This window comes from Centruroides sculpturatus, unplaced genomic scaffold (assembly GCF_000671375.1).
Source record: "Centruroides sculpturatus isolate CEXI.00-Female unplaced genomic scaffold, Cexi_2.0 scaffold372, whole genome shotgun sequence".
In the NCBI taxonomy this organism is placed as follows: domain Eukaryota; kingdom Metazoa; phylum Arthropoda; class Arachnida; order Scorpiones; family Buthidae; genus Centruroides; species Centruroides sculpturatus.
Window position 1 is genome coordinate 342,146 of NW_019384553.1, and position 27,797 is coordinate 369,942.

The following is a 27,797-nucleotide window of genomic DNA, read 5'->3' on the forward strand; positions in this document are numbered from 1 at the left end:
TGAGTGGTAAAGCTTCAGCTTCTTAAAAAAAAAAAAAAAAACATAAATTGAATGTTACAACAAATTTAGATTTAAACCAAATTATTGAATTATATATGGGTTGTTAATGATTAGTTACTAATTAATTTGACTAGAGGTAGGCAGATATGCTGCTATCTCATGTTAATTTTAGTAATTATAATAAATTAATTTTTAATTTAGAAATTTCTGCTTCAGCCTGATTATTTTCTTCCAAAAATTTCTAAATTAAAAATTAATGCATATTTTCAGCTTATAAAAAAACTTAATGTAGTCAATAGTAGAAGTCACTCATAATGGTGTTTCATTTCACTCCTGAGGTCCTGTTTTTTACAGAAAAATGATAGATACACTTTACCAGCAGGTCTGGAGACCAAAAGATGTTTAAATCCATAACAACAACCACTAGTAACTTGATTTAATTAATTAATGGCAAATGATTTGCTGAATTATTGGGCTATTTCTGGACTACATTAATGATTAGTTACTAATTAATTTGACTAGAGGTAGGCAGATATGCTGCCATCTCGTATTAATTTTAATAATTATAATGTATTAATTTTTAATTTAAAAAATTTTGGTGTTTTTGAGATAAATTTCAGTTTAATTTTTATGTTCTTTTTTTTTCCTTTCTCTTTGAAAAACTATTTTCAGGATTATTTTCTTTTTGCTTAATTACAGTTTAGTGAAGGCATGTTCAAGTAAAATTAATAAGCTATTTCCAAAAATAATTTTTTTCAAATAAAGCATTATTGAATTATGGCCATCAGTTTATTAAAAGTATTTCAATTTATTTATGTTTTCACATTCAAAGTTGTTATATATGTAAATTAAAATTCTTTTATTATGTGCATATTATTTATTTGTTCATGTTTATTAATTTTTATTATTTATATATAGTGTAATTGTTTTATCTAGGTTATTTTTATGATTTAGGGGCAGTAATTTTTAGTCTACAAGGACTTTACTGATTGTATTTGAAAATAAAATAAAATAAATAAAAATACAATATCAAAAATCTGCATAATTTAAAATTTTAAGTAAGAAACAAATGATTTTAGAAATTTTTATCTTCATTTAGTATAACACAACATTACTTTCAAGAGTGATTGAAAAATTTGATTTATAGTAGGGATTTGTAAAGATTCACTTATATTTTGATAGAAATGATTTGACCAGGTTAATTAGGAACACTCCATGATTTTATTTGATTGGTTGAGTGTTGTGTTTATTTTATAACATTTATCAAATGTGAAAATTTTCCTAATTTTTTTTTTTTCAAAATTAAATTGCTTACTTTTTTAATCATTGAATAGTCATACATATGATTAAACATTTCAAATTCAAAGAAAATATCTAAATGTAAGTTATAAATGTTATGTAATATACTTTAATGTAACTAAGTGTTAAAAAAAAAGAAAGTTACAATTATGTAATATAAAATAAAACAGAGTTCTGTAGACAAACAGAAACCTAAATTACTAAATTATTTTAAAGCATATTTTAACATGTTTTAAAAGTAATAAATAAAACAATATAATTTGATGTAAATGATGGTAATGTAAAGATCATTTATATTCCACAATGTTCTGTTCTGCTCACGTTTGTTGTATGACTATTCTGTTATATCATTCATAGTATTAACAGTCAAAGTACTACTGGCTTGCCACTAGATCTTGCAACAGTAATGGAAAGTTTGGTTTGTGATTAAATTTGACATTTTTTTCATTGGTCAAGAACTAATAGAATTATGTAATGATATTATATTTAGTATTTAGTATTGAATACAAGTGTTCAATTTCATTTTGTATAAATGTGAAATGGAGAATATTCAAGCCATAGATAATAAACTGTTAATATGTAAAAAATTGTCTGATTTTATATAACTTTGTATTTAAAAAAGTGTAAGAAATAAAAAAAAATAAGAATTTCACATGGAGAAAAATTGCAAACAATTTATTTCTTGGGGTAATAGATAAACCTGTTTTATGTATTTAATTCTTAAATCAAATAATTTCATTATGTTGAGCTTATAATAGATACTGTTATAGTTTAACAAAAGATAAATAACAGCTAACTTTGAATATATTGACATTGAGGGGAAAAGTGTGTTTATTTTTGGCATGTGTAATCAAGTAGGACTTCAATAGTTTATAAATGTTGAATACACTAGGAACTATATTGAACTGTAATGGAACATTGTTCACTGAACTTAAGTGCACCTCAGTGGAACTGCAACATCTAATGCAAGTGAATTATGGGCTTGTCTGTTACTTTTAGGGCAAATTACATTATTTAATTAACCTAAAATTCCAATAGCCCAAAATAATTCAGCAATTTGGATTTCTAGTGGAGGATGTTTATTATTACAGAAATTATTAATTAGTAATTTGATGATTATAATGTATGTTAAGTGCCACCAATTTAAAATTTGGGTAGATGATTAGAGAAGTTTGATGTTAATGAATATATATTTCCATTAAGGAAATTAATCTTAGGTCTGAACATGATAACTGAAATTTTCTACTATAATAATAAAGATAAAACTACACAGCATATAGTGTAATTTAATTATTTTATCTTAGTCACAATAAATATGGAAATATTCAACATTTTCAGTAATATATTTTTAAAACACATTAATGTAACAGAACAATTTTCCCACTTGTTTTAAAACTGAATTGGATTTAAGCCAAGAAGACTCAATCATACAGCCTAAATGAAAATAGAAATAAAACAAAAATATTTTTCAAAGTTTTTTCAAAACTAAATAAAATTGAATTGAGTGGTAAAGCTTCAGCTTCTTTAAAAAAAAAAAAAAAAAATAAATTGAATGTTACAACAAATTTAGATTTAAACCAAATTATTGAATTATATATGGGTTGTTAATGATTAGTTACTAATTAATTTGACTAGAGGTAGGCAGATATGCTGCTATCTCATGTTAATTTTAGTAATTATAATAAATTAATTTTTAATTTAGAAATTTCTGCTTCAGCCTGATTATTTTCTTCCAAAAATTTCTAAATTAAAAATTAATGCATATTTTCAGCTTATAAAAAAACTTAATGTAGTCAATAGTAGAAGTCACTCATAATGGTGTTTCATTTCACTCCTGAGGTCCTGTTTTTTACAGAAAAATGATAGATACACTTTACCAGCAGGTCTGGAGACCAAAAGATGTTTAAATCCATAACAACAACCACTAGTAACTTGATTTAATTAATTAATGGCAAATGATTTGCTGAATTATTGGGCTATTTCTGGACTACATTAATGATTAGTTACTAATTAATTTAACTAGAGGTAGACAAATATGCACCATTGTGTATTAATTTTTAATTTAAAAATTTTTGGAAGAAAGAATTGGGCTGGAACAGGAATTTCTAAAGTAAAAATTAATTTATTAAAATTAACATGAGATGGCAGCATGTCTGCCTACCTCTAGCCAAATTAATTAGTAACTAATCATTAACAACCCAAAAATAATTCAATAATTTGGTTTAAATTAAATTTGTTGTAAGATTTAATCTATATCTTTGAGATTCTTTATTAAAAAGTTTGCTAGTTTTAAAAATAGTTTGGAGTATGGTTAGGTCTAAATCACATATATTGTTTTTTTAAATAAATTATGAACTCATATATGCCTGTTACAAAATTATTTAACTAAACTGTTTCTTAAAATTCATTATGGTATAAACAAAATAAATAAATATAGATTTTTATTTCATTCCTGATGTTTTTATGTTAGATTTTTTGATTCAATATGAGTTTGTCTTTGACAGGTTTAACTAATATAAATTAATAAGAGATTTCCATCTATGTCTCATGGGTTCTGTTTTGGACAGGCTATTTTATGGAAAGAATTTGATGGTAATGCTGAAATAACTTAATTTTCTATATCAAAGAGATTATATGTCTCACAGGTTTTACTGTAGTTGAAGAAATTTTTATTATATTATGTCTATACTTCCTTATTTCAGAATAAGATTTCATAGACAAACTGATATAATTCATATGCATTTATGTGTTACTCATATAATTCTAGTACTGTACTATATTTTGTATTTTTGTCCAATAATCTTGAATTAAAATGTATAATTGTCCTCATTATACAATATATTCTATTAATGAGTTCAATATATAATACACTGTAGGGGAGACCGGGCAGATCGGGATGTTAAGCTTTACTTAAATTTTGTGTAATAAATACTGCTGTAAACTGAAAAAAAATCTTTGCATATTGTCTATTGGAATGTTACCTTACTATAGAACTGGTTAAAATCAGTTTGGAAATAAAAATAATTAAAATAATTACAACTTTACAAGAAGAGAGAAATTGCCGAAATTGCCCCGGGTATAGGGGCAAGATCGGCAACTTCTCTCTTTTTGTAAAGTTGTAATTATTTTAATTATTTTTATTAAAGTTGCCCCTGGTATAGGGGCAACAGTAATGGGGCAAGATATGCACGTATAATATAATAATAATAATATCAGTTAATGGAGAACAATAAAAACAATAAAAACACTACACTCAACAAGCCACCAATAAAACTCAACTGCCTAACCTATAACCAAAGTCTCCTTTTAATTTGTTTTTAAAAAAAAGCACTTTACAAACTTGCCCTGTATGCCGAAGTTGCCCCGGTCTCCCCTATATATACACGAGTAATATGTTATAACACTTTTATAATCTAATGTTGTCAATAGGTTCTTGGAAACTGACTTAAGCAAAACAACAAATATTAAAACTAATTTTACCATAGGCTAAATGATTTAAACGAGATATAATTTGGTTAATATTCTAATTTGATTATGTTTGCAACCCTCCAGCAATTATTTTCCACCTCTTACAAGCAATCTAACTGTTTATAAAGAAAATTTAACAACAATAATTGTAAATAATTATAAATATACTTGTATCTTTTCTCAATAATGTTAAGTGAGTTCTTGCTGTATATTTTCTGTCTCATTATAATTTACTATCTACAGCTGTGTTTCCCAACGTGGGGCAATTCAAAATGGACTTGTCCAGAATTTAAGTTAACTGTATAACCGCTGTATATGTTAGGGGGGCATAAGAATTTTAGAAAAGCTTAGGTGGGGCATAGCACAAAAAAGGTTAGGAAACACTGATCTACAGCTCATGTTTTAACTCTCCAAAACTTTATACTAGATATAGCAGTTGTTTCTACTTGTTTTTTTATCATCTGTCTCATTTAACTCTTAAGAGATATTCTATAAATAGCATTTTCATAAGGTATTATCTCCCCAGGACCTCTGTTTAGTTGTCTAATCTTTGCATTAAAATGGGATATTCTTTATTATATTTTGGTATGCTATATCCAATATCTGCTGTAATGCCATATACATTCATTTATTTCATTAAATTTACATAGAATGGATTCTAGGTTAAGCATAATTATATAATAGATATATATTTTAAACAATTTACAAAAAAATTTAAATTTGTAAAATTCTTCCAGTAAGTTTAAACATCAATACTTGATTTTACAAGTATTACAAAATATACAAGTAAAGAAGTTAAGGCTTTTTCTGAGATTGAAAGTTGTGTAGAATTATTTGTTAATCAGGGTCAATTAATTTTATGAGTCTGAACTTCAAAAAATATCATGAGTTTAACTGCATGTTCTGGTGAAGCTGCTTAAAAAATTATTTTATTGAATGATTATTTTTTTTGTTAGTAAAAAAAACTTTTTCTATGATTCATTAATTAATTCTAAATAATATATCCATTTATAAAAACTCTTCTACCCTTAACTTTACATTCCAGCATTTATGTTGAAATTATTATATTAATTTCATCTACAAATGTATTGAAAGAAAGCTATAATAAATATTCACAGAGAAGTTTAAATTAACATAATTATTTTTTGATATACTCAGTGAGATATGAATAATTTTAGGAAATGATTCCATGTTTAAAATTCAAACGAAATATCTAAATATGAATTATAAATTTAATTATCTAAACCAGGGTATAATAATACCAAAAAAATATTATTATATATAAAGTACTATTAAAATATTATTTTAGTATTTTGTAAATATAACAAAAAATAAACTTTATTAAAATCACCAAAATCATTAAAAGTTTTAAGCAATAAAAATTTATTTTTTTTAAACAATGACATTAAATAACAAAAGACAGCTACTCTTGTACAAAATAATTATTATTTATATGTTGGAATATGAAATTGTTGTGAAACTGCATCATTAATGCAATTGTATAAAAATGACACTTAAAAGTAATTAGTTGAGCTAATATACCATGATTTTGTCTTTTTCTCTTAATAATAATAATAATAATAATTTGCTTGCCAGATAACACTATTCCATCTTATAAAAATATTTCAATGTACATTTCTAGTTATTTTTCTTATTAGAAAGAGAAGTACGAGTTTTCTGTTAATTACATATATATATATATATATAATTTTCTTGCAATTATATAGTAAATGTAAATGCCTCTTCATTTTGTCTAAAGAATATATTTTTTTACGTTTAAAATAAATTTAATTAATATGTAAGCGAGTTTATAAAATTTCATTTTTTCTTACTTTCTATATTTTTCGACTGCAAAGATTGCTTTAAAAAAGAGATTGAAATCATCGGAGATCGAAATGTAATTTAAGTACTCTTAATGACTACTATTAGAAGAAAAATTGCTAAAATATTTTTAACTTCTGAATTGAGAAAAAAAGAATTATAAATTTATTTTTAATCTATATTTATATATGTTACAGGCCTCCAAACAGCTCGCTATTCTTACTATTTTTAAATTAGTTATTTTTTCTCGACTATTTCTGCGATATATCGTAATTTCTTACTTTTTCTGCCGTTATGGGCAATGACATTATGTGACGCCAAGCTCTCACATGTTACTTCATTAATTAATGTTTAAATTCTTTAATTGCGATGTCCTTAAGTGTTTCTCTTGTTGTACGTTGAAAACTTGATGTTATTATGTGACTTGTGGTCTTAAAAATGTTAGTTACGCAATATCATAAATTTGAGAATGCACAGTGTAATGCCGAGAAAAAAAATTTTTCGAAGTACAGGTATTTTAATTCCTTCGGAGTCTCCTTGATAGTGTAACAAAATTACCGATTAAATTTTTTTCAAGTTTGTTAATATTTTATAAAATTTGTTAAGTTTATTAAGGGACAATTTAATAAATTTGTAGCAGATTACAAGATTTATTGATGATTAATAAATAAAAACAGTGTTTTACTTTCCCAGCTTGTTATGTATATAATACGGGAAAATATTGGAATCGTGTCAAATTTTGATCCTCTGATTTTATTGCAAATCTCCGCGTTTTGAGTCCTCCTGAATCAAAAAATGGCAAAAAAAATCGTGTGTTGCGCCTATTTCGTTTAATATCCCAGGATAGAGTAATGATTAAGAAACATAATTTAGCGCGGTAGCTCGTTTATAAAGGGCATTGGTGCTATTAAATTTTAGTGGTTATAGATAAAGGAGTTGAAGATAGATAGGGGTTCACTAGTCATTCTGGAGTGGAATCGAACTTCCTGAAGATTTTACTCGTTATTAGCACTTATAATTTTATATAAAACTTGTCTCTACCCTCAAAATAAATCTATTTGCAGTTTTGTAATTATTAATAATATAAAAGTTGTTTTTTAAACAATATATCTAACGGATGGCGCCTCAAACTAATTTTAAATTTGTTCTATTATGTTTTTGACGGGAAAGTTATGCATTTCGTTTCTGGATTTTTTATTTAATGAAATGTCTTGTTTTAAGTTTTAATAATTCTGCGACTCTGAAAACTTTTTCTAATTAATAATTTTAAGTAATTAAAATTTTTAATTTGCAAAATTTAAGAAGATAACTCATTAGAAAGACCGGTAAATATACAAGCGATTTCTATCTATCTCTTTCTCTCTCTCTCTCTCTCTCTTTTTTTTTTTTCCTTCTTTCTTTCTTTCTTTAAGAGAGACATGCCGTATAAATTCTAATAGACGTTTCCACGTTTAATTATCGAACTGGCTGACCGAACCTGCGCTTATTAAGCTACGGTTATGTTCTACAAAAAATAAAGAAATCGAATAAAGAACAGATCAAAATATAAAGATACAGCAAAGGATAATAAACGACCTTTTCACTAATTTTGGTCAACCGACTCGGATACGATGCACTCGAAAACGAAACCGAGTCTATTCGAGTCTTCGCTGTAGGGCTGCGTTTATGCAAACGTGAGAAGTGGGAAAAACGCAAAAACGAACTTTTCGTAACAGAATTCTCAATCGCGACACCATTTATGCAGAAGCGAGAAACGAATTTCTCGCGCAAACATGCCAGAAGTGTACACAAACGTATTGACTAGTGGTTCGTAACCTTTTTTTACCCATGGACCCCTTTTCCTCTTAATTTTTTTTGTGGACCCCGTAGACATTGCACAGAAAAAAAAACCTTATATTTTTCACTAATAAAAAAAAAGGAAATGTCACTAACATTTTTCACTAACAAATAAACATTCAGAAATGTCAGTCAGATGCTGATGGTATAAGATTCTCCTAACAGACCTCGGTTTTATAATCTCTCTTTGGCCTTTGTCAATGAAATATATATGTCAATATTTTAAATAATTTATATTTTAACGCTTATGCAAGAAATGAGTAATAAAGAAATTGACAATATATATACTGTAGAAATTTAATTCTCAGTAAAACAAATTAATCTGACATAATTACAAATTATGAATGCTTTATTCATAATTAATATTAGTTAATAATGAAAATGAGTTATTGTCCTTTAAACAAAAGAAAATGTTCTCAAACTAAATTATAACGTCAAATGAATAAGCATAAAATAACATTCGGACTCGACTCCTTACAAATAATGTATATCATCATGGCCAACTAATTTTATTTCAATCATCATTTAAGTCACTTTTTCCTTGCTGGTAGTTACTATTCTCACTTTTTTGAAGTCATTTTCTATTCGGAGGACTAACGTTATCATCTGTTAATTATGTATATTCTTAAGATTTATAAACAAAACATTTTATCTATATCGAGAGAAATATCCCAATACATCTCCAAGTTCGTGATTGTATACTATTTCTGTATGTATGAATTTATTGATCAAATCGGACATTTTGGGGTGTCTCCAACATGATCTGTCTTCAAAAAGGATGCTTGATAGATAAATAATTTTGTATAGAGTTTGCTGTCGAAAATTTATAGGGTCACGCTATAGCCTTAATCTCCGATCCAGATTGAGTATATCAGTTAATTTTTATTTGATTGGACGAGAATTTCTGATTATTAGATAAAATTATCCGTTAATTTTCTCGAGCTATCGAATTGCGATGTTTAAATGAATCGCGATGCCTATTTCTGCTTGTATTAATTCTTTCGTTTCTATTGTTTGGTGTTTTGCGATATAATTTTTGATAAGGGTAAAAATTCTTAATTTAAATCGTGTAAATTTCGAGAATATTAAATTTAAATTACTCGTGTATCGTTATAAACTGTTGTGTTTGTGCTCAGAAATAAGAAATCGTTCTGTATGATGTAAATTTTTATTCGCGTTTTAATAAACTGAACGAATAGTGTCTGTCACGGATGTATTGTATTAACATTCAGTTACATAATGTACTACTGTTTGATAAACGGTCTAGAAAACATCATAAATACAATGTATTTTCAAGTTATCCAACCATATCTGATATGGGTTGATGAAAAAGGAGTGGTCATTTCAGTTGTGGCATGTTGTGTTCGTCGTATCTTTTACGTATCTCGATGAAGTCAGGCTTAGAATATTGTGTTTTTTGTTTGTATACGTCATTTTTCCAATACCAATAATGGTACAGAAAACTAATAAAATTTTTATATTTTTGATATACAGTATTTATTGGTTTATATTTTCTGTTTGAATGGTTCCTTGAATAAAAAATGTTTTACAAAGCATAGTATTCGATGGATAATTTATGGTTGTCTTTTATATATACATCTCTATAATATAAATTTTAAGAAATGTATTTGAATGTTAAACTGTGATGATAATTTTATAAAATATGTATTGAGAGTTTACGTTTACGTAAATGTAAACTTAATTTTGAATGCTAAATCCAGAAATTAAGTCAAAAGAAAAATTAAAGTCAAGTAAATTTGACAATTCTGAAATATCAGTATATTATTTATATTTTTAATAAGCAAATCATAAGCAAAAAAATCTTGTTGGCAGAAATTTAAAAAATAAAATAAAAATAAAATAAGTGAACCAACCAAGCATCACACTTTACTTCTATTGAATAATTTGAACTAAAAATAAAGAAAAATAATTTGAGTGGTAACAAAGTTCTGTTTAAAAAGTTTGTAAGCTAGTAAAAAATTTTGAAGCACTAGTTTATAGTATTAAATACCATTTAGCTATTTATTATTATTATTAAGATTTACAAATTTAAGAATTACAAATAGAATTTATTTATTGGGCTATAACTTATTTTCATTCTGTTAATAAATAAAGATTATAAAGATTGTAAATATCATCATTCAAACTATCAAGCAGATGGACTATGATTCAAAGCAGAGCCCATTTCTATAATATTGATAATATAAGATAATTAATATTTAGTAATTTCTAAATATTGGTAAATATTGGCATTATACTTATTAAAGATATTACAGCTACAATAACCTGAAAAATCCATAAATCTACAATATTTTTCAGTTTAGAATGCAATAAAATAATATTTTCATTTACCCAATTACAAAAATTTTGCTTAGTTTGAGAAACTTTTGAAGTGTTTTTTAAAATAGTTAATTCTACCAATAATTAGTTTTTATCTGGCATAAATTGTTCTCGTTTTATTTTTATTTGCTGCGTTTTTAGACGAAATATTTTTTAATATTTAATAACTTAAAAATCAGATGTTGACCATTTCTGAAAACAATTGCAATAAATATATGGTTTTATTGTTTCATTGACTTCTTATGTAAAGGAAAAAATATATATATTTACTCATTATTACATCTTTCATCAAAGTATTCATTTTGATTATCAATGGGGAGAGAATTTTTGATAATTTAAGAATAAGAAGAAATAAGAATACAGTAAATTAACCCTTTAGTTCCTCGCCCGAGTTAACTCGGGCAGGTTACATAGCGTTACATAAAACACGATCCTTAAGGCCATTTTTAAATTTTTTTTTGAATTTTTGGAATGTTTTTTAAGTCTCCAAATTTTTAAAAAATATTTAAAAATATACGGCCAGCTAGTGTTTACCCTACTTTAAACCCTTGTCCTCCCGCGACGTCTATGAGAATGCCCCGGGAAATCCAACTCCAGCTGTGTTCAAGGTCATCCAGATGTGTAAACAATGACTCATCGGTTTAAATTTCACAGAAGGGGGAGACAAAGGAAGTTAAACTTTGAAGCTTTTTCTTCAAAATTAACGCATTTCTTTCGTTTTTTTTCAGTTTTAAGTATTTTTTATGTTTGATTACATTTATATCAAAAATTGCTAGGAACTAAAGCAATTAAGGTCTAGATGTCCTTTACATCCATAAACGTTATATGTCAGTGGAACAAATGAAGTGAGCTTTGAGCGTTCCACGATTTTTGGAGACTGTCTATACGTGGGCTTCCTAAACAAGCCTATATGTATGTTTGTCCAAGAAATTTTTGGATGAAATACAAACCGCACAATTTCAAAATCGCATAAAAATAATCCGCATAAAAGAGACCTTACAGTATATAACTTATATATATTCGAAATGTAACTGTACTATCAAAACCTAAGAAAATTTTAATCTATTAGAATAAAACGTATCCTAAGAAAGTACGGCAACTCCTCACCTAATGTCGTCGAGTAAAGGTAAAGTACAGTACATTTCTAAGCATTTACAATAATCGTTATCCAATTTTTATAAATAGTAAAACTGGTTCTATGAGACGGGAAATAAATGCTGAAAGTTGCAAATACGATCCAATTAGAATAATAGTAACCAAATTACATCAATTTATTTAAATTATTTATCAAAATTATCAAATTATTTACATCAATTAGTCCGTAGTAAAATTTGTTTCGCTTTATACAGACACAATACGGTGACTTTTTTTCAATACACTTGGCAGATCATTAATCTTATTATTCAGTTGGAATATTATAAAGCAAATTATAATATTCCAACACGGAATATTATTAAATTATAATAATAATATTCCGTGCAAATATAATAATAATATTGCTTTATACTATTATATAATAAATTGTAGTTTAATTTGCTTTATACTATTATAACACGGTTTCATCAGAATCAAAAAAAAAATTGTTTCGTTATATGATGCTGAGGACTTTGCTTATTGACCCAATACGCTTTTACGAAAACTATAAAGAACACAAGTCATTTTTACAAAAAAAGAGAGAGAGAGAGAGAGAATAAAAAATAGGAGTCTTTATAAATAGTTTGAGAAACACTAGAATAAAATAATAGTTATTAAAAATTAGATTCTTTACGCATCGTTAGTTCGGGAAGAAGGAAAATTCGTCAAATGCCACTACATGCATATAAGTTACTCCCTCAATTATTTATGATTTGTCGAAAATAATTTTAAAAAAAAACGAGATGAGACTATAATGGTAACTTTATGGATGTATTGTGAAGTTTTTGGTGGAGTAGCGATAAATATTTGTAACCTACGGTGAAAAGTAAGAATCTCCTGTATATGTGGCGAAAAATAATCTTTATGCTGTTTATGTATGTATCAACTCCCAAATAGTTCTTTCCCGAAATATATACAGTTATTATTGATTTATTAAGTAAATTTAAAAAATATTGACCTTCGATTACTTTGTTCTTGTGGACGGAGCCCATAGCTTGCTCTTAACTACTGTTTGTAGTTTAATTTTTCCTTATATTTCCGCTTCTCGTTTGCATATTTTGAAGCGTCGGGGTATTCTTTTATGTTATCGATGATAATATAAAACAATAAATATTGATTTTTTTATGTAGCATTAGATTTTGAATGGCGATACTTTCATTTCGGTTTATCATAAACTATCGAAATATGTTATGAGAAAAATTTATTCCCAATAAATGTATTTATTCGTAAATATTTTATAAATTAAATATTGAAATTTTTAAATTTTATACTTTACGATTACGGAAGAAATCGCATGTGTAACATAAAATTTCAAATCCGTTTCTTTTCTTTTTAACTTTAAAACATATATAATATGTTATTATTGGTTAATTGATAGCATTTAAAGTCACATAATTCAAATGTTATACTTTTATATTAAATGCATGTAATAAAGTATGACGCATCTACCTAAAATAATATTAAATGTGTTAAATAGAAAATAATTTATATAATTAGTTAAGTTAAAAATGAATTAAATTTATTTTAAAACACAAAAGGGAACGAATAAGCAATTCGTATTTTTTAATTAGTTGAAAAAAAGAGTATAAAATGTAATTCACAATTCATACAATTTCTTAAAAAATTTGTATATATTAAATTTTGCGATTTTACAGTTTTCCCTTTTTAAGTGCAGAATTCTGTAGTAAACATTTACCGATTAGAAGTGGTAGATACTATTCTTCATTTTTCCATTTCGGAGCAAGTTTTTGCTTCGAAGTTTAACCAGTTTCCTCATTAAGTTGCCTTTCTCGGCTTTCAGCACGATCTCCTTCAATCTGCTTTCTGTTAATTGAGTCGATAACTCACTCACTTTCATTGTTAATTTTTCGTTGACCATTTTCAGTTTTCCGTTTTCTTTTTCCATTCTCTCGATCTGACTGTTCATTCTCTTAATAGTCTCTAAAAGACACGAATTCAATTCTTCCAGATTGCTTTCCTCCATTCCAAAAAAGGTTCTTGAAAACGAAAGTATAAAAACGTTGTTTAATTTCGAACGTTTAAAAAAGAATATAGTTGGTCGTTCGCGCTCGCTTATTACAAGCATACTGCTCATAACCTTGGATATAATGTATTTTATTAATCGACTGTTGTTGTCATAGCAATATTATTATTTATTCTTGCGAAAGTTCGTCGTTGTTAAGACGCTTATTTTCTACCAATCGATGCTTATATCGAGAGCATCGATTTATTTTTTTCAACGACGTCCATCTACCAGTCGTCTATAACGCGAAGTTTACCGTATTCTATTGTTTGTCACGTGTAAATAAAGTTAGTTTTATCGATTTTAAACGGTGTACATATGTTGCGTAAACCACTCTCGACATATAATTCGATAGAAGTAGCTTTCTGTTTCTTCTAAAGCGGTAACTCGGAATAAGTTGTTGTTGTTAAGCCATTAAGTTATTTTAACTTCAAACACTTTTGGTTGCGCTTCAAAGGATTTACGTTATATTAACGAACGAACGCATTGCGGGGTCGGAAACAGTGACGTCAGAGCCTTTCTATTGAGTTTTAACAGCTATGTAACTTCTTGTCGTTCGGTCTGTTACCATTCTGTTGTCGGGGGTTGGTCGATTCTCTTCCTTTCTCTCCGTTTTTCTCGTCTTTTATATAGTCGGATTAAAATGAAATTTTCTATTTATAAATATATTAAAATAAATAAATATATACTTTTTGCAAGTACGGACACAAATACATTTAATTCGCTTTCTCGTACATGCATATAATTAATTTAAAACAAAATATTTTAGTAAACATAGAAAGAGTTCTTACATATATTTATTATTAAATTTGTTTTTTTAAATACTTTTTTTAGTGTAGAGATTTCGTGAAAGCGGGGGCAGTTAAAGGACAAACTCCAGCAGATGTAGTGGCTGCTGCCGATATCACGTTTTGTTGTGTATCAGATCCCCAGGCTGCTAAAGAGGTATACTCAATTTGTGTTGTCATTGTCAATAAAAATTCCATTTTATTTTGTTCTATCTTCAATTTAACATCTAATTATCAGAAATTAAAAATAAAATAAAACTGATCTTATTGTATAAGAAAATTTTGTGATCTTATTTAATGTATATAATTATTTTAAAAACTTTAGGGATAAAAAATGTTTTTACTAATTTTAGAAAATCTGTGATCATGAAAGGATAAAATTTAAACAGTATTTTCTTACTTGTACTTTTAGTTATTATAAACATTTCCAGGCATTACACTATTATACATTAAAAAAATCAAAATTAACAGACAACCAAACCAATACCAGCAACTATGTAATTAATAAATAAAGAAAACATTTACTAACGTTTTTGTATGTTTAAAATAGACAGCATCAGGTGTATGTGACATTAGTAAATATTTTCTGTATTTATTAATTTTCTTATTTATATATAAATATTATATATATTTTCTTTATTATTACATATTTATATTTTCTTTATTTATTAATTTAATTACATAGTTGTGGTATTGGTTTGGTTGTCTATGTTTATATGATCCCAGTTTTGGAGAGTTACTGAATCAAAATTAAATTGATCCTTCTTAAAAAGATGTTGAAACAAATTTTTTTTTGTAATGAAGCAGATTTTCTGTGGAAATAAACTAGTGAAATATTTTAAATTAATTAAAGATTAGAAATCAATTAATCAAATTTATTTTTTACATATCTTTTCTTTACATACTATTCCTTTAAATCTTTACATAATTACATTATAATTCTAAATTTTTTTTTTTTAAGTTAAAATTGTGACTTTGTGAGGTATCAAATAGATGTAAAAATGCTATTTTAATTACTGTTTTATAGACAGTTAAATGTTTGTTATATGAATGAGAACACAATGAATATAATAATCAAGTAATAATATGTGACAAAAAAAGTTTAAAGTGTTAATTCTTATTTATGTGTTGCTTTTTGGTTCTTAAATTTAACAATTTTTGTTTCTTAACTAATTTGAAATAAATAATTTGGATAATTGTTTTGTTAAGCTTCAAATTTTGATAAACTAACTATGATAATGCATGATGACTATGCAATTACACATACTATACATGGGATAACAATATTTAAAAAATAAAACTTTATACCTTTTTTTTTACCTTTACCTTTAAGATAGTTTTATAAGAAACATTTATGATTATAAAAAATATCTCTAAAACATTATCTGTTGTCAAAATCAATAATTTGGATAATTGTTTTGTTAAGCTTCAAATTTTGATAAACTAACTATGATAATGCATGATGACTATGCAATTACACATACTATACATGGGATAACAATATTTAAAAAATAAAACTTTATACCTTTTTTTTTACCTTTACCTTTAAGATAGTTTTATAAGAAACATTTATGATTATAAAAAATATCTCTAAAACATTATCTGTTGTCAAAATCAAAAGATAAAATATAAATGTTGTAAAAATATTTTGCAAATATATTTAAAATATATAAAATTTTGTGAGCATCATTATATCAGTTATATCATAAATATTTGTGCAAATTGAAAAAAAAATATTAAAAAAATATTTTATTGATACAATTATATGAAACTGACAATCATGAATGATCAATAATAATGATTCACCACAAATCAAATTTCAGAATCATTCTTTATAGTTATAAAAATATAAAATTTTACAGTCAAATTTAATTTCTTAAATGATTAACTGATCTTGATTTAAGATAAATTGAGTTTCAGATAAAGGTTGTATTGAAGTATTTGGTTTATCATTTGAAAAGCTAATTATATAAATTAACAGAATATAAATATATGTAAATTACAAATAAGCGACAATTTCCAGTAGTTAAATATAAATGTTTTAACTCTTTCTGTAAAATTATAGTTTATATTGATATAGTTGATTTCTTTTCATATATTAGCAAGTATTTAATTAATAAATGATACATAGAATTCTTTAAAAGTAATATTCTGTCTTGAATTTAATAAAAAATTCACAAACTTTGATGACAGAAATCGGAACTTTTCTAACCAAATTTGATGATTTTGAATGGAGTTTGGTAATTACTCTAAGATTGATAATCATGGAATAATTTTTGACAATAAATTAAAACAGATATTAGTAAACACATAAAATGAATAAATAAATATATTTAAAAAAAGTAATTTTACTATATAAAATGAAATTGAAAAATTTTATTATGAGTAGATTTAATGTGAATAATAAGATATAGATATACAATATATGTTAATCCAAAACTCTTTAGTCAATCAGAAATATAAATTGTCAAATTTTTCAAGTTCATATTTTAAGATAATTAAACATCATTTGGGCCAAAGGTAAATATTAGATCATCATCATGTGCTAAGATTAATTATTAGAATTAATTTTGAAATTTAATTTAATAACTTTGAATATTTTGGAAGAAAAAGTAACTTTGGAGGGCAATATGAATCTACATCTTCTGCATACTGAAAAACACATTGGCATGATAAGCAGAAGTTGTGGGCTCAAATCTTACTCTATGCTAATCTTTTCTTATCAGAGTTTTCTAATTTATTAAATTATATTAAAAAAAAACTAATTCTAGTTATTAATTTCAGCAAAAGAAAGTGACTTAACTGTATATCTTATGGCCAAATTATAATGTTTAAATTAATTAATGTAAAATGTAGCCAGAAAAATAATTTGATAATTTAGATTTCTGATTGAATAATAATGTATTATGATATTTGATTGTTATCCACATGTTCAGTTTAAAATGAAAATGTTTATTTTAATTATTTACCATTATTATTGTTTCCTGCAATATATTAGTTTTTCTGTGACAGCAAACATTTTCTTTAACTCAAGAATGACTGTTTTTTTTTATGATAAAATCATTTAAATGTTATATTTATAATTCAGTTTTTGTTTGGTATTGATGTATGCTGTGTAAGTGGGAATCAGTTTTCTGCCAATTTTTCAAAACTACAAATTTGCAGATAGTGTTTTCCTGGGCAAGGGCTCAAATGATGCCAAAAGAGGTGCCCCTATTTAAGGAATGTTTTTTGTATAAAACTGAATTTTCTCATTTTGTTGGATATGTTTTTCTGTGCAAGAGCTCAATCATAAAAGTACATATATAAATAATCAAATTGTAAAAATTAAATCTGATATTTATTACATGCTTGTTACATTCCTGTAGTATAAGTCCAGAGAAAACACAATTTAAAACATTTTTCATTTTGGAGCTTTTAAAACATGAAACTATGATATTAAAATGTTGAATTTTTGAATACTCTAAAAATTGATTTTTCTTTGCTTCTTAGATGGTGTTTGGTAATTGTGGAGTTCTTCAAGAGATTCGTACAAAAAAAGGATATGTAGAAATGACTTCTATAGATCCAGAAACATCTCAAGATATTGCTGAAGTACGGTTTATTTAGTATTAAAGCAATTACTAAAATATGAATTGAGTGTAAAAATACATTAAATGGATAAATTAAAACTTTTTATAGTTTAAATGTTTTTGTCAATTGAGTATATAATATTTTAGGCAATTTTAACAAGAGGTGGTAGATATCTTGAAGCTTCTCTCTCTGGATCAAAAGTTCCTGCAGAAGAAGGAGCATTAATAATTCTTGCAGCTGGAGAAAGATCACTTTTTAATGATTGTGCTACATGCTTTCAGGCAATGGGAAAGCATGCCTTTTATCTTGGTAAAATATAATTTAGTCATTGAATTTTATTTTCTGTAACTAGAAGCTTTAACTTTGTTTTTTTCTCCCTTCTAAATAGGTGAAGTTGGAAATGGTTCCAAAATGAATTTGATTATCAATATGGTTTTGGGAACTGCTCTAGCTGGTCTGGCTGAAGCAATGGCTTTGGCCGATCGTGCAGGCTTGTCACAAAGAGATCTCTTGGAAATCATGGAACTGGGCTCACTGAATTGTCCTGCCATCATTGAAAAGGGAAAAGGTATGAAAGGCTTTTGTAGTATAACAACAGATAAATAATGTTTTTATATATTTAATTATGACTAATTTTATGGCTATTTTATAATTATAAATGTTAATTTAGTAATACTATAAGTGCTTGTGAAATATTATTATTTAGGAGAGCTATTAGAATAATCTTAATGAATACATATTTTGATCACTCAAATTAGAAAATATAATTTTAAAAGAATGCCCAGAATCTTGTAGAATTTATGATCTGTTCAATGTAAAGTAAACTTTTCAAGATCATTATATAGTAAAGCAAGTCCATGTCATGTATTAATAATCAAATGTAGCATAAATTCATCAGGTTATAACTTGATTAATTAAATTTATAGATAACAGCCAATTTGAACTAAAGGTAGACAACTAAGTCACCATCTTGTATTAAATTTAATAATTAGAATTAAGTTATTTAATTTTAGAATATTCTAGAAGAAAAGAATAATTTAGTTTGGGACTCAAATCTACAACTCCTGCTTACCATGAAAATGCATTGCCAGTTACATTATCCAGAATTCTGTCCAATCTTCACTTTCAGATCAATTAATTTAAAAGATATAACCATATTAGTCTTTGTTTCCAGATCACTTGTTCTGGAAGTGAAGATAATCAGTAGTAGGGTGGATCTATGGGGGATACAGGAGCTTAGCCCTTGCCCGCTGACACAAAAAATCAAAATTTGTTTGAATGTCAAAACATTTTAAAAAACATTTATGATAGCAAATGTAGTTTAACAGTTTATTCTCAATACAATCATCTTGCATATGTTAATAAGAGATACTTGAAATTATTGAAATATTTAAAATTTTTGAGTTAGCCTACTTGTGGGTTATTCTGGAGCATCCACCGATCAGGAGTTGCAGATTTAATTCCCATTCCAGATTAGTCTTTATCTTTCCATTTATTCTAAAATTAATTAGTTATAATCTAATTATTAAATTTAATACAAGATGGCAGCTTAATTTCTTAACCTTAGTTCAAATCAGTTAATATTTATATATTTAATTAGTCAAGTTAAAGCCTGATGAATCTGGTGTTGTTTGATTTTCAAGATCATTTTTGATGGACAGTTAATTAGTCTCTCTGAGAGTCAAGATGCTTTTATCTGATAATTGTCATGCTAAATAACACCACTATAAAGTGAATTTTGATGAATCAAATAGTGATATAATTTTAAAACAATGGTCTTAGCTTGATTGTGCAATGTCTCCACTTTATTTACACACACAGAATTACATTCAATTTCAGAATTACTTGCAGACAAAATTGGAACTAAAAATGATATCATTACCATGTCAATTTATGTGCTTCATTTTTAAGACAATACAGTTAGAAAGCCCTTTTATATTAATTAAACTAGCATTTGTATAAAATTTAAAATATTATTAAATATGTTTCAAGTTAGAATACACAGTAAAATAAATTTTGCATAACATTTTCTAAACAGTAATTGGATGAACAAAACAGAATTTCAGCATCCTATTGGATGGCCTGACCATTACAATCCATTAGGTCTTTACTGTATAAGGAACCTCAGCTTTCGTTGAACAAGGTACAGTTAATGCTTATCTTGAATTAAGTTTTGATTTCACATTCTATATCTGAATGCATTATATGAATACATTATTTATAGCTTCAATTTGAAAAGTATAGAAAGCATAGTCTGTCTTTTATGAAAATGGATATGTATATCATAAAAAAAAGTCAATATGTTTCAGTTAAAATTGGCTGATGGTATTTACATATTAAAAATATACATTGAAGAAACATAAATTGTTCTCTAAAATCCATCACTCACAATCATCATTGTTTTTGTCCCTGGTGAATGAGCATAATGGATTTAAGAAGACAGTTTGTTTCTTCAATATATATTTTTAATTATTAATATATTTTTTAAATTTTATTTGTACTAGTTGAACATTTTAAACTGAAGTGAAATTAATGTGCAAACTATCTGAAAAAAGTCTTATGTAACGAGCAATTATTTATTGTGACATTGTCACAATGCTGGACTGCAATTTTTAATTTATTTAACTTAAAATATATGTCCTCCACCTCAAATTAGTAGTGGCTTGCCCCTGTACTGTACATCATACTTTTACTTTAACAAGAGTTGTGTCAGTCATCTATCTAACTCCTTTCAGAGGAAAAATTTTGAATTGAAATAAAGTGACTTCTGGTTTGTATCGGAGGTTTATATATAATTAATCAGGGCCTCCTGTCCATAAGCTTTCCATATATGGTCTCATCTATCTATCATCTATCTAACTCTGTTCTTGAGCTTATTTATGGAAAGACAGACAGTCAGATGGAAAACAGTGGTAATTTATAGGTATACATTTTTCTCAAATTGCAGCTCAATAATGAGAGAACTATCATATAAATCACAGATTTTACTTTTATTTTCAGTTAGACTCTTTCTCACTTTCTCATTTACTTAATGTGAAATGACATTTTAGTATGTTAAAAACTTTCAGGAATTTTGTGATAATTTTTGAATGCTTGTGTATATTAAATACAGAGGTATTTTGAAATTCAAAAACATATTCATTATATCACAGGATACATTATATTATTGTGTAAGGACTAAGATTATGCATAATTAAATTAAATATAAACATCACCTTAACACTAGGGTAGTTAAATCATTTTACTAAACTAAAAATTTTTCGGTTCTATTGATGAGTCTTCATCAGGTAAATAGTGTTTGAATTCAGAACAACTTAACATCAAACATTTCTTCAAAAATTTTTAAAATGGAATTAACATCAAGAAAAAGAACAAGAATATAGTTAATGAATTTTTAACAAATTTTTACAATAAATAAAAAATCCCAATTACTGTATTAACAAAAAATTATATCAAAAAATTTAATACTAATGTAATTAATGTAACTAGGTAATATTTAAGATTGAAAACTGCCAAGTATTGATGTGCATACTACAAGGTGTGTTTATTTGTCCTTTTGTAATCTCGTATCTCCATGCTGTTGGAAGTCACTCTACGTCCTTGGTGTTAATGCAATTTGCAATGTGCGTCCTTGGTGGAAATTTATTAAGAGAAATTTAATAAATATATACTTTTGTACATGGATTATACAAGATTTGTTAATTAATGAATAATAAATAAACAATTTCTTTTTTCAAAGCCATGTAGATTTATGGTTTTGGATTAATAACAGAATAAACTATTTTAATTTAATAAAATATTTTATTTTTAGTTTTAATAATTCAGCAATTATAAATCATGTGTAGAAAAACTGGGAACAAATATACCAATCACATTATACCTTACACAGTTTTCTAGAACTAGTTTAATCAAAACAAATGTTTTCGACCCATTCAGAGGTCTGCCTCAGGTTAAAAACGTATTAAAATACAAATTAAAAAAAAAAAGAATCGAGTTTTAATGATTGAACTATAACTGTTCTATAACCACTCTGAGGCAGACATCTGAATGGGGCTGAAAATGTGTTTTGATTAAACTAGTGCTGGAAAAGTGTGTAAGGTGTAGTGTGATCAACAATTAAAAAGTTAGAGAAGCAATAGTTTGTGTGTATAATAAGTCAAATGCAGTTTTATTTTGTTACTGTGTCATATTATAAGGGACATGAGGGTCAGGGAATTCATACAAAGTTGGTCAGGTAAGTCATGGAATTTAAAACAAAAATAAAACCCTGCATATACAAATAATCTAATAAACTTTATTAACTAAATGAATAGATGAATTCTTATTGGACTACAATAAAGCTAATTAATAAGATATGACAACTAACTACTGTATCTCAGTCTAAATTTGGTTACTGTATCTTAGTCCTAGTTGTAAGTCAGATTAAGGACTCTTAGCTTGGTTTCCGGTTATGTTATGATAGGTTAGGTTAAATTAGATTAGGGTTTGTTAGCTTTAGTTGTCTGGTTAGGTTTGTCCAAGGTTATGGTAAGTTAGTTTAGTTAGTGAATAAGTTAACTTTAAAAAAAATAAATAAATACATAAAAAACAAAATAAAAATAAAAAAACTTTTCTGGAGGTCTTGCTTATTTGTCTCTGTTGGTCTGTTCATCTCGTCTAGTCATTGTGTTCATTTGCTTTTTGCACTGTGTTTCTAGCTGTTAAGTAGTATTAAGATTTGCGATTTCATTCAGCTTTATTAGTATTAAGTAGATATAAGTCTTAATACTAACAGCCACTTGGCACTAACTTCTACACTTAGCTATTTGTGGTGGCACTCAATTATTGGTGTTTGTTACACTCAGGTTTTCTTTTAGGCCCTTTGGGGATCTACAACCTTGCAACCTAAGAACTCTACGTCAACATCAAGCATAGAGTGTATTGTAGCCTTATGTATGCCATTCAGAGGGATCCTACCTTTCTCTACTGTCTATCTCCTCTCCCTCCTCCTTCCCCTCTTTCCCTTACCCTCTTTTTTGCCCACTAAATACTTCATGTACGGCCAATGTCTTTCTTGTATGTATGTAACTACCATATCTTATTAATTAACTACAAGATGTTTAAATGCCTGCCTCTAGTCCAAATTACTTAATATCTTATTAAGTAATTATCCTTATTGTAGGCTAATAAGAAACTGGCTGTCTGTTTGATTAGTAATTCAAAGAATAATCAGTATTAAGACAAAACAAAATGTAATTTCAGGTAATAAAAGCAAATTAATAGTAAGCATTTTTAAAAACAGCATTTGGGCATTTAAAATAGGTTGTTTAAATTCCATGACATTTTATGAATCTTCAAAGAATTAAACTTTGATGCTGCATATGTTGTAATATATTTCACATTAACAAAACTTTGGATTTTTCAAGTAGCATACTCAACATTTTATTTTTGATTACACTAATATTTCTGTGTAAATACAATAGGGTCTTATTTTATGTCAGATTGATATAGGCAAATTCATGTTTTTTCCAGATGGTAAATGGTTAAGCACACATTATAATGGTAGATGGACACATTATAAAATTTATTGTGAGGCAAAATTAATGGTGTAAAATTTAAAATAATTTTTTACAGCCTACCTTTGATAAATTTATTATGGTGAAATGAAAATATAGGGCTTTAATGAGGACATGAAGAAAGTGGGAAAATGTCTTGTGTGTATAGTATTCAAGTTGTTTAAAAGTAAAATTGAAACTAAAATTTTTTGACATGTAACAAATGCAAATGATATTTATGAACAATGTGGATAAAACAATAAAATGGAAACAATGTAATAATTTGAAGTTTATGCATATTGCAATAATAGCAATTTTAGTTGCTTTCATTGTTCATTGTCAAAATTTTAAGTCAATATATTATCAAGAAAACACTTATTACTAACATGTTAAGTGTAAAAATTGATTTAATTTCTGTATTACTTAGATTGCAGCGAGGTTGCAGCCAAAGTATTCATCTCTAAAATGTGAAATTATAGATGAAACTTCAATCAGCCGTAACGTAACTAATGATTTGGAATAATTTAGATTCTATTAAATTAATCATTAAATTAAATAATTCAAAGAGCTCTAAAAAAGCTGATGATTGAATTTTAATCTGTAATTTCTGTAAAAAAAAAAAAAAGCAGAAACTTCAAAAACTGTATTTTATCTAGCTCTGTAAGAATTAAATATATATAATCATATTTCATTTTGCCAAATGGTGATTAAAATACACTCACTGCCAAAAGTTAAGCATGGAGCAATAAACTGCAAAAAAATCGACAAATACATCTGTGATTGACACAAAATGTGGCAGGACAGTAGCAAATATGTTTATGCATGAAACAACACAAAGAATTACATAGAAAAATGAAAACAATATTGAATTTTCATAAAGCATAAGATGAAATCATATTGGAATCATTAATAAAATGATGTTTAAATGCAAAACAAACAAACAAAACCCACATTAATAGGGTAAATGGTCACCCCTTATCTTTACACAAAGTTTACAGCATGTAACCATGCTTTCCATGAGGTGATCAACCACTCCAGAGTCAAATAAGTTCCATTCCTCCTGTAGAGTAGTTTGCAACTCTGTGAGAGTGTCAGGGGGTGGGAAACGTGCACACACAGCACGGCCGAGGGCATCCCAAAGATTCTCAATGGGATTGAGGGCTGGCAAATACACCGGCCAATCCATACCCGCGATTCCCTCTCTCTCGAGGTAGTCGTCAACGAAGGCAGCTCTAGGGGGTCATGTGTTATCATCCATTAAAACAAAAGCAGGACCAACTGCTGCAGCATACAATTTCACAATAGGTTTGAGGACTTCATCCCGATACCGGACAGCAGTTACAGAACCCCTTCGATAGATGTGCAGGTCGGTGCAATATCCCAACGAAATGCCTGCCCATACCATAACACTTCCACCTCGGAATGCGTGATGCTCGATAATGTTCTGAGGTCAGTTGCGTGTGCCTTTTTCTCTCCATACTCTTACACGTTTGTCATCTGGCTCCAGGGAAAATCGCGACTCATCCGTGAACATAACGTTGCCTCAATCAGACACAGTCCAATTCGCATGTTGCCGACACCACTTTAATCATGTGCCTTTGAATTGGACAGATAGTGGAACACAAACTCGTGGTACCCGGGCATACAGTCCGTTCATGTGTAGCCTTCGGCGCACAGTAGTAGCAGATATCGTTTTACCAATAGCTGCAGCAATCATCAATGTCATACGTGTAGAGGTTGCTCTTTGATTCCGCTTGGCTACAACAGCAATATAGCAATCTTCTGCAGGGATCGTAACTCTTGGGCAACCAGCCACAGGTCTTCGGACAACTGTTTGGCTTGTTTGGAATTGTTTCCATAACCGTGAAATGACAGAATGATGAACACCGAAGAAAAGAGCAACATCTGTGATTGATTGTCCTGTTTCAAGGCGTCCCATACACAGCCAGTGCTCACTGTCTGTCATTCGTCCTCTGGAAGTCATAGAAACACATCAGTCATGCACACTAATTGTACGACAGTTCTCCACACTTTTTCTCGGCACTTACATGCAACTCCTCTCCCACTTCAGAAGGCTGGCTTCTTATACGACTGTGTGTTTTGCATATTTCGCGACACGTAATCATGATTGATAGTAACATAACATATTTGCATACTTCCACCTACCTCTGCAGTGAATTGCAACCTCTCAAATGCAGATTGCTTTCCAAACATGAACATTTTCTGCTCTGTGCTTAACTTTTGGAAGTGAGTGTATAAGTTTGTCTAAAGATCTTCAAAGTATTTTTTATTAGTTTAATTTCACACTGGTATTGTATATGTAAAATGTATGCTGAATTGACTTTTTTAAAATAAATAGTTTATTAAATTTATTTTGATAAAAATGATATTAAATTTATTTGATATAGAAGATTCTGGTTTAATACATAATTTATCTATATATATATAAAATTACATGTCCTGACTGACTGATCGATTCATTATCACCCAGAGTAAATCACTGAACTTAAAGAGGTGAAATTTGGTACACAGTTAGGGTACGCCATGAATATGCCACTAAGAAGGGATTTTTCAAAATTTTCCCCTGCAAGGGAGAGGGGAAGGATTGAGGCTTAACCTGAAGAACGGCTTTTACTGTACTATTTTAGATATGATTTTTTGTTTTTAACTGTTTTAGTAGGGTATGAGATTGTGCACTAAAAAAAAGGGATTTTTGGAAATTCCATAGCAGGGGAAAGAGGGAGAGGATTAAGGCTTAAAAAGTCTTAGTCCGATAGGCAGTACCATAAATGTGATTTACAAAGCGGTACTAGGGTAAATGAAACTATTTTTCTGTAAATATTTATACTTTAGGAATTTTTAGATAATGTCATTTATGTTTAAAAAAAAAATTAAACTCAGATTTATTGCATATTGGAATCCCGTAATATTTGAAACTTGAATTTAGATGCATTAGCAGCCCATAATTTGAAACAAACAAAAATCAGTAATTTTACGAAATTAGTAACAACTAATGATTGAGGATCTTAGTGAAGTACCAAGGGAGGGTTATTTCTATCAAATTGCCAAAGCTGCGGGTAACGGCTAGTACTGTATAAAGACTATTAAATGTTTGATAATATTCTGATTTTATTAGATACAGAATATTTTTATAGGTTTATTAGTTTATTTATTGATAAAATGAAATTGCTTCTTTGAATATAGCAAAATGTTTGATCTTTATCAAATTTTTTTTTAAGGTATAAAATTAACTCTAGTTACAAAATCATAGAGTGACATTACACAATTATTTAATATAGCGAAGATGAGAGTAAAAAAACATTGAATAATTTCCAAAAATTTGATCAAGATCAAAGATAAATCCATATATGAATTTAACATATATAATTTAATTATATTAATACTATTCTGATGTCATGATTCTTTTCACTTTGCATATAAATATATATTAATCAAACTTTTGAAAACATTCAAACTTAAAAACATTCCAAAATAAAGCTAAAACTTAAAATTTTATTTAATTAAATTAAGATTTAGATGGAAATCTTTTATCAAAATAGTTAAATCAATGATTTATATAAAAATAGACTGTTCATAAATGAGTGATTTCCTATAATAGATTAACATATTCTATGTACTGTACCAGTATATATATTTATGTACTAAATAGAAAGTATCAAAAAATATAGTGTTTAAAAATTTTTCAAAGTGACAATTTATAATATAATAAAGTTAATATACAGATGTAAAATATGTTCTTAATTTATTTTATTTATACATGATTAATTGATTTTTTGAATTAAGGCATTAGTAAGCTACAGATTATACAATCAACTTCAGATTTGGCTGTTATGAGTAGATTTGACCTACAGTGAGGTGGTGATCCAGGCAATGAGAAAGGGATTAGATTTTCTTATAAAATATTCAAAATCCATTCTAAATTGGATTCCACAGATTCCTTTTTTTTTTTTTTTTTTTTTT

General features: G+C 27.2%; 1 protein-coding gene across 1 annotated transcript in view; it reads left to right on the forward strand.

Moving 5' to 3' along the window:
• The window catches only part of LOC111623750 (putative oxidoreductase GLYR1 homolog), a 49,411-nt gene that overhangs the window by 10,302 nt on the left and 11,312 nt on the right, over positions 1–27,797 (forward strand). The window contains exons 3-7 of the mRNA XM_023366448.1: positions 13,574–13,606; positions 14,756–14,866; positions 18,202–18,303; positions 18,429–18,591; positions 18,671–18,850. Of these exons, the coding sequence (XP_023222216.1) occupies positions 13,574–13,606; positions 14,756–14,866; positions 18,202–18,303; positions 18,429–18,591; positions 18,671–18,850 (589 nt within the window). The remainder of the gene's footprint in view (positions 1–13,573; positions 13,607–14,755; positions 14,867–18,201; positions 18,304–18,428; positions 18,592–18,670; positions 18,851–27,797) is intronic.